Below are 9,237 nucleotides of genomic sequence, written 5' to 3' on the forward strand. Positions count from 1 at the left end.
ATCATTTGATGCTTGTATGGATGTCAACCCCAACACATGTTCATGTCATCATTACCAATCAACTGCATTAGTCGTTTCACTACCGCCACCGATTGCTGTATGCTAACCAGCTTAAACGGGAGTTAGCATTTAGCAGTCACTTTTAAACCTGAAAAGGGACAACTTCTATGTTATGCAGCGAAAAACAGCAAAATCGGACTTAACTACATTGTGGGCCTGTTACAATACATCAATAACAGATTTGCAGAATATCCACTTTGTTAAATAAGAATTGTTGAATGTGCACCAATCTGGTCAATGGAACGTCTGTGATTGACTCCTTCACCACCACATCAATGCTTAGGGTAAGGACATCCCAAGGATCCCAGATAGCACTGACCACAAAAGGGTAAAAAAAAAAGTTAAAGGGTAGCTAATGACAGATTAAAGAGGTTAAAGTATCTTTGGTAATACTCTGTTAGTATTTATATCATTCATCATCCTCTGGTATATTGGATGAAATCCTATCAAAATCACAAATAGCTGAGACACCATTCTGTCCATTGATAGGTAGCCCTAAAGTAATGTCTTTGGTAGCCCTTCCATCTTTTCACAGATTCTCTGGTGGAATATTTCAAACCGTATGAAGATTTTCTGCTATATAGAATCCTGTGGGTAGCCAGAGTATTCCAAAAATGTAAAGCCTATAGAACACTTAGCCAGCTTGATAGCCGCAACAGCCACTGAACATTAGTAAATATGTTTTTTAAAAAGCCTGCTCACCGTCAGAATTACAAGCGCATGCAACACCATTTTAATATTTCATGTAATCTGCCTAAGCTTGAGTAAAAACAATTCCTTAAATGTAATGTCAGTGTCAACACTTTCAAAGTCAATAGGACAATGTTCAGTAGTCCACTCAGTTTACAAACTTCAGTCTCATTCAAAACTACAAAATGGTAGTCCACATCGAGAAACACTGCCCTCAAACTTCAAATGTAGGAATACTATGGACAGTTGCACCATGAGTCAGGACACGACACATTTTTAATTATTTGTTATGTTGCAGTACAAATACACATTTACTTAGATTTCTGACTCTGAGCCTGTGCTTTAAGGACCTTGACAACGATCTTCTGCTCCTCAATCAGGAAAGCACGCTTGATCCTGTGGTAGACAGAAGGGTGAAGGTTAGTGGATCAGTTAACTTTGAGATGTTCAGGACATGCCATTGATGGTTACTTTACAAATACCGACCAAATGTCAACACTACGAAAAATCCAATGAATGCATGTTGCAAAGACCAATGCAGATTGTAGAAACATCCTACATCTTTATTTTTTGCCCATAGGAAGTTTCACTGCTTTTCACAGTGCACCCCAGGAAAAATCTCAAAGTGACATTCTTTGACAAAAAACAGCTAAAACGTAACCACCATCTACTTAAAATCACAACTGATCAGTTTGAGAGAGATGTCATTAGGATTGGACTTACCTGTAAAGAATGTAGTTTTTAATCCTAGCACATTAAATTTACAAGAGCATTCTAAGCTAACCAGCAGCTGCTGAAGCAAACAAAATGCACTTAAACTGTTAAGGATAGAAATTAAACTATGGCTGGCTGGTGCCTTGAAAGCAATAACATCTTTCTGGCATAGTTAGTCCAATATGCAAGTAAACCCTGTCAGCCAGAACCACCCATGGGGCAGGAGTAGGGCTGTGACGGTTATTGAATATCCATGTAACTGACGGCTATGGATGAAGACAGTCATGAAAATAACTGTCAAAAAACAGTTAAAATAGGCATACATTCATTTTAGGTGTAATTTTTATAAACTTCATTTTCATGTATATAAACTACCTAATAGCGAGAGTTTTTACTAATGATAAGCAATTGTTTTGCTAACTTAAATCTGTCTACATTTTTCCAACTGATGCGCAGCGGTGTAGAGCGCTATAGGCTATGGCACGTGAGTAAATTTTTTTGCTAATGTGTCAAATGGAATGCTCCAATCTGCTCCAACCTGGCATGGTATAATTTGATAAACTTTTCTTACATTTATAGACTAGTCAACGCTAATCAGGCCCGGTCCTGGCCAATATGCCACCCTGCTATCCCCGCAAAGTAGAATAGTAGCCTAGGCCATACAGTGTCGGCCCACAATGTACTTTTATGAATGTTCATGTGGTAACCTACCGTTTGTAAAACAGGCAATTTACCGTTAACCCCGGTCATTTGAAAAAAATAAGTATGTTAATGTAATGCATGTAGTAATACAGTAATGTACTGGTCTCTCTCTCAGAGTACAAATGTTATTTGCAGAGTTCACAACCTGCTACACTTCTGAGAAACAAGTTTTGGTTTATTTCATACCATTTACATGCTCCATGTGAGCAATGAGCATGTGTCTGGTTTCTGTCCTGTTCAGTCAGTTTATTTATATATATATATATATATATATATATATATATATATATATATATATATATATATATATATATATATACATACACACACACTACCGGTCAAAAATTCTTTATTTTTACTATTTTCTACATAGAATAGTGAATACATCAAAACTCTGAAATAAAACATATGGAATCATGTAGTAACCAATAAAGTGTTAACCAAATCAAAATATTTTATATTTGAGATTCTTCAAATAGCCACCCTTTGCCTTGATGACAGCTTTGCACACTCTTGGCATTAAGGGAAACAAGAAAGAAACTAAATGGCTGAAATTACGTTGGAGCTTCAGCATGGACAGCGCAATAGACACTTGCTGTGCTGTGGTGTCTTTTTGCTGCAGCATGGAAGAGACAACATGCACCAGTCACAGGCATTCGCCGTCTTTTTTTTACAGTGTGGCCATCGGGCTCCCGAGTCATGTGTGTGTCTTAATTAAACAGTGCGCTTAAAGCATCAGACAAGCGCAGTGCTTATAGTTGATTTTATTAAAACATAGGGTGTGTCTATGGGAAAAATACGTTAAACAATTTCAACCAATAGATTGGTCGAAAGAACAGACTCAGTCTACCAATTATTTTTGAGTATACTTTAAATGCCCAGATGTCATACTTATGTCAGCTTTTACAACAGCTGATCAATTAGATATGGGGAGGCACTACCGAAATCAACGAATAGCAGGAAAACGCAATCAAGCATGACACGTGGTGATGTCATGTTAATCAGGCCTTTCGTTTTTTAACATAAGGATCGTTTGTTGTTGGCTAGGCTACCTATTTAATTAATGGATCAAGCCTTCACAGTCATTCTGATCTAAAATGGACAGTGCTTAAGTTAAATCAGGTTGCTGTCCAGCGGTTCTGAATTTGTGATGCACCTGACTGTCCACATTTCTGTACAATAGCCTTTTGATTTGAACATTTGAAAAGTTTGTGTGTACTAGGCAATTAGATTTAATTTATGTACGTTACAGCACTTTGGTTTTACTAATAAATGTTTAAATGTTATCTGCGTCTGGTTTCAGTCTTTAAATTAGGATAGATGGGCTACGGTATAGGTTGAACGTGATAGTCTACCTACAGTGAGGGAAAAAAGTATTTGATCCTCTGCTGATTTTGTATGTTTTCCCACTGACAAAGAAATTATCAGTCTATAATTGTAATGGTAGGTTTATTTGAACAGTGAGAGACAATAACAAAAAAAGCCAGAAAAACGCATGTCAAAAATGTTATAAATTGATTTGCATTTTAATGAGGGAAATAAGTATTTGACCCCCTCTCAATCAGAAAGATTTCTGGCTCCCAGTTGTCTTTTATACAGGTAACGAGCTGAGATTAGGAGCACACTCTTAAAGGGAGTGCTCCTAATCTCAGCTTGTTACCTGTATAAAAAGACACCTGTCCACAGAAGCAATCAATCAGATTCCAAACTCTCCACCATGGCCAAGACCAAAGAGCTCTCCAAGGATGTCAGGGACAAAATTGTAGACCTACACAAGGCTGGAATGGGCTACAAGACCATCGCCAAGCAGCTTGGTGAGAAGGTGACAACAGTTGGTGCGATTATTCGCAAATGGAAGAAACACAAAAGAACTGTCAATCTCCCTCGGCCTGGGGCTCCATGCAAGATCTCACCTCGTAGAGTTGCAATGATCATGAGAAATCAGCCCAGAACTACACGGGAGGATCTTGTCAATGATCTCAAGGCAGCTGGGACCATAGTCACCAAGAAAACAATTGGTAACACACTACGCCGTGAAGGACTGAAATCCTGCAGCGCACGCAAGGTCCCCCTGCTCAAGAAAGCAAATATACAGGCCCGTCTGAAGTTTGCCAATGAACATTGAATGATTCAGAGGAGAACTGGGTGAAAGTGTTGTGGTCAGATGAGACCAAAATCGAGCTCTTTGGTATCAACTCAACTCGCTGTGTTTGGAGGAGGAGGAATGCTGCCTATGACCCAAAGAACACCATCCCCACCGTCAAACATGGAGGTGGAAACATTATGCTTTGGGGGTGTTTTTCTGCTAAGGGGACAGGACAACTTCACCGCATCAAAGGGACGATGGACGGGGCAATGTATCGTCAAATCTTGGGTGAGAAACTCCTTCCCTCAGCCAGGGCATTGAAAATGGGTTGTGGATTGGTATTCCAGCATGACAATGACCCAAAACACACGGCCAAGGCAACAAAGGAGTGGCTCAAGAAGAAGCACATTAAGGTCCTGGAGTGGCCTAGCCAGTCTCCAGACCTTAATCCCATAGAAAATCTGTGGAGGGAGCTGAAGGTTCGAGTTGCCAAACGTCAGCCTCGAAACCTTAATGACTTGGAGAAGATCTGCAAAGAGGAGTGGGACAAAATCCCTCCTGAGATGTGTGCAAACCTGGTGGCCAACTACAAGAAACGTCTGACCTCTGTGATTGCCAACAAGTACTAAGTCATGTTTTGCAGAGGGGTCAAATACTTATTTCCCTCATTAAAATGCAAATCAATTTATAACATTTTTGACATGCGTTTTTCTGGATTTTGTTGTTGTTATCCTGTCTCTCACTGTTCAAATAAACCTACCATTAAAATTATAGACTGATCATGTCTTTGTCAGTGGGCAAACGAACAAAATCAGCAGGGGATCAAATACTTTTTTCCCTCACTGTATAACCAGCCTGAGTAGGCCTACAACTCCATTCCTATTATATTCAGTTTAGAGAAATTAATTGAAATTAGCCATTATCATTCTGGTTAATGCGATGCATGTCTGTTAAATTTGGAAAAATCCACCCGCAGTCAGGAGCCGCTACTTAAATTGCTGCCACTTCTTACTAAATGGTACGGGCTAAATAGTATGCGACGATGAGTACATAGTATGCAGTTTATGTAGTACGCTAGTATGGGTAGTTGTAGTCATTCACCCTTCACATTTAGCTAGATATTAATCTCATAAACTGCACATTTTACCTGACATATACACAACACTTGGGACAGATTCTTCAGAAGGCGGTGTTAGGGATACATTCTTACCTATCACGCACACACTTGGCACACATGGCACCGCCGTAGGCCCTGCTGACGTGCTTCTTTGTCTTTGAGAGCCTCATCAGGACCTGGGGTCTCACCGCCCGGATCTTTAAGACAAAGAAATGCTTGTGAGCACAGATTTAACAAAACCTGAACCCAGGTTTATGTTCAGGAGAAACGATATGGGAGAAGACATTTTGAAAAAGTGAAATGCCACAGCCATTGTTAAAGGAAAAGTTGACTTTATTTGAACAAAATATCAAAAGTTATGGCATGTTAGAAGTGCCCAGACACTTTTTGCAATCTCACTTGTTTGAGAAACATGTCAAGTTGTCATTCCGATTTCTATCCTTAACGTTATATTACATTGTGTGCGACTAGCAGTTTTCCCTACCAGCTGTGCTGCTTCTGTGTAGCCCGTGCAGCACAGTTGGTAGGAGATCACTGGAGTCGCTCAAAATGGAATACAAAGTTGGGGATGACAAATCCATGTGTACAACAGTACATATCTACATCAGTATACTGAGAGTGTTACAGTTTTAAACAATGTATTTGTGTGTTTTTGGAGCCTTTGCTCATGTTATGCCCCTACAACTGCTGAACGAGCATGAGGAAGTATATCGCTGGAGGAGTAAGTTACCCAAAAACAACACCTTTACAAAAGTGTCTGGGCACATCTATAACAGCTGAAATAGATTAGGTTCAAATAAAGTGAACTTCTCCTTAAAGATTGTTTGATTAAATGCCACCCTCTTCTCACTTCCCTTGGTCCTCTGTAGCTCAGCTGGTAGAGCACGGCACTTGTAACGCCAAGGTAGTGGGTTCGATCCCCGGGACCACCCATACACAACAACAAAAAATTATGCACGCAAGACTAAGTCGCTTTGGATAAAAGCGTCTGCTAAATAGCATATTATTATTATTATAGTTAAAAAGGTAGTCACAAGAAGAAAAAAGTCAAAAGAATTCAAATAGAGCCATGGTTTGCCTTACTTTCCTTCATCTGCAGGTAAGAAAAGCATGAGAAAGCCAATAGGCCTAGCTGATGGGCTGGGCATTCAACGTACCGCTTTCACCCATCCTTAGGGCGCCTTCAAAACCATACAAACTGATATGTAAAAACACAGCAACTCAATAGTCAGTGGAAGCAGTGAGTTGGGGCTTAGTATTGTTGAGCCCAGTGTCAGAAAAGTAATGATGTATCTGCCAACCAATTGAAAATGTAAAACCGCATTCTTATCAAATAATTTCTTCCCACCCACACCACTACGGCAGACATTTGTTTTGGTTGAAGCACCCTTAGTCTCCAGATCAGCACTGAGTAAAACGAGAAGGCCACATTATACCAGTGACAACCCATATACCAACTGAACTACATCCCTGCCGGCCATTCCCTCCCCTACCCTACCCTGGACGACGCTGGGCCCATTGTGCGCCGCCCCATGGGTCTCTCGGTCGCGGCCCGCTACGACAGAGCCTGGATTCAAACCAGGATCTCTAGTGGCACAACTAGCACTGCGATACAGTGCCTTAGACCACTGCGCCACTCGGGAGGCGTGGATGCCCCTTCAAATTAGTGGAGCAACAACGACTCAGCCACGAAGTGGTAGGCCACAAGCTCACAGAACGGGACCGCTGAAGCGTGCAGTGCGTAAAAATTGTTCTCAGTTGCAACATTCACTGCAGAGTCCAAACTTCCTCTGGAAGCAACGTTAGCACAATAACTGTTCGTCGGGAGCTTCATGAAATGGGTTTCCATGGCCGATCAGCCGCACACAAGCTTAAGATCACCATGTGCAATGCCAAGCATCGGCTGGTGTGGTGTAAAGTTTGCCACCATTGGACTCTGGAGCAGTGGAAACGCCTTCTCTGGAGTGATGAATCACGCTTCACCATTTGGCAGTCTGACAGACAAATCCGGGTTTGGTGGATGTCAGGAGAACCTAACCTGCCCCAATGCATAGTGCCAACTGTAAAGTTTGGTGGAGGAGGCATAATGGTCTGGGGCTGTTTTTCATGGTTCGGGCTAGGCCCCTTAGTTCCAGTGAAGAGATCTTAATGCTACAGCATACAATGACATTCTAGACGATTCTGTGCTTCCAACTTTGTAGCAACAATTTTTGGAATGCCCTTCCCTATTTCAGCATGACAATGCTCCCATGCACAAAGCGAAGTCCATACAGAAATGGTTTGTCGATATCAGTGTTTAAGAACTTGACTGGCCTGCACAGACACCTGACCTCAACGAACACCTTTGGGAAGAATTGAAATGCCGAATGTGGGCCTAATCGCCCAAAATCAGTGCACGACCTCACCAATGCTCTTGTGGCTCAATGGAAGGTTGTCCCCACAGCAATGTTCCAACATCTAGTGGAAAGCCTTCGAGGAAGAGTGGAGGCTGTTATATTAGCAAAAGGGGGGGACCAACTCCATATTAATGCCCATGAATTTGGAATGAGATGTTCAAGCAGGTGTCCACATACGTTTGGTCATGTAGTGCATTTTCACCACAACAGAAACAGACCTGAAAAATACCAGTTTGTATACTATGCAGTGGGATAAGATGTACATGGGACAATACTTACTCCACGCAGTCTACCAGGGCAGATTCCGCATGCAGACTTGGGTGCCTTGCCCACCTTCTTGGTGTACAGGTACACAATGCGGTTACCAGGAGTCCGGGACCTGTAAGTGGGGGAATACACATTACACTATGCAAAGTTGGCCACAATATTTTGAGGGATGAAAACATGCTTACATAATTCATTTTTCCAATACTACTTCCTATTTAAAATCAATAACTAACTAGACACAACCACGTGCAAGTCAGTACCACTTACTATCAACAATCAAACCGTTTAGATCACGAGAAAAGCCAGGCACTGCAGTAACCAAGAATGGCAAAAAGCCATGGGAATTGCAATGTAATTAGCTAGCTATAGCTACTTACAGCCTAGTTTTGTTGGAGGCGGTGTTGTAGGACAACCTACGACGGTAAGTTAGGCGCTGGACCATGTTGATACCTGTAAATACATGATTGTAGGTCAGTAGTATAACGTCTTCCACCGATTGATTACATAACTACCTACCTAGATATTTAACTAGCTAGTTTGTTCATTATGCAATGGTATCGGGGCCTGCCGATGGAGTCAACATTACTGCGCAAGACAGTGTAACCAAGTAAGCTACGTTAGCTACCTAACACATTTATCAAATATCAAAGATGAAAACATATGATTTTACGTGGAAGAAGACACCTTAGTTTGGCCATTTAAACACAAGAACTTAATGCAGCAAGACTACAGCGGCAATTTTTTTGTCGTTTCTGCATTGGGCTAATGTTACTGAAGGCATGATACTTAAGGGTCGAATCCAACAAAGTACTAGGATAACATGAAATATTATCATCAACGTGTTAACGTCTTTCTAACACTGGAAATATAGTCTTTGAAATACGATATTCATATTATATAGACACAGATTACATCAGATTACTTTGACTAAAAATAAGCGACGAAATTTAGGCCGCATACCCTCTATCACCGCAACCGGAAAAGGAAAGACTAAAGACGCTGCTGTGGAAGTTGAACTTCTTCTTTTCTTCTTCTTCTTCTTCTTCCTGTGAATTTCCCGCAGAATGGACGCTGTGTTGCGTATTGCTGCCTTTCGCAGGTCGGCTTGAGAATTGCACATTTATATATCTGATAGCCTCACACTCGTAGGTGCAGGGGCCTCATTTATAAACCTTGCGCACGTACAAAATATAGCCCAAAATGTG

The 9,237-nt window shown here is 41.2% G+C and overlaps 1 protein-coding gene across 1 annotated transcript; it reads right to left on the reverse strand.

Annotated features, from left to right (window-relative positions):
• Positions 1-1,008: 1,008 nt before the first annotated feature.
• On the reverse strand, positions 1,009-8,514 carry LOC311133068 (large ribosomal subunit protein eL34). The gene is made up of 4 exons (XM_084166501.1): positions 8,410-8,514; positions 8,045-8,144; positions 5,463-5,566; positions 1,009-1,146 (listed from the first exon to the last, which is right to left on the reverse strand). The coding sequence occupies exons 1-4, from the start codon at positions 8,472-8,474 to the stop codon at positions 1,062-1,064; spliced, it is 354 nt and encodes a 117-aa protein (XP_084022627.1). The 5' UTR covers positions 8,475-8,514; the 3' UTR covers positions 1,009-1,061.
• Between the last annotated feature and the right edge of the window lie 723 nt (positions 8,515-9,237).

Source organism: Coregonus lavaretus, assembly GCF_964263955.1.
Source record: "Coregonus lavaretus genome assembly, chromosome: 7".
NCBI lineage: Eukaryota > Metazoa > Chordata > Actinopteri > Salmoniformes > Salmonidae > Coregonus > Coregonus lavaretus.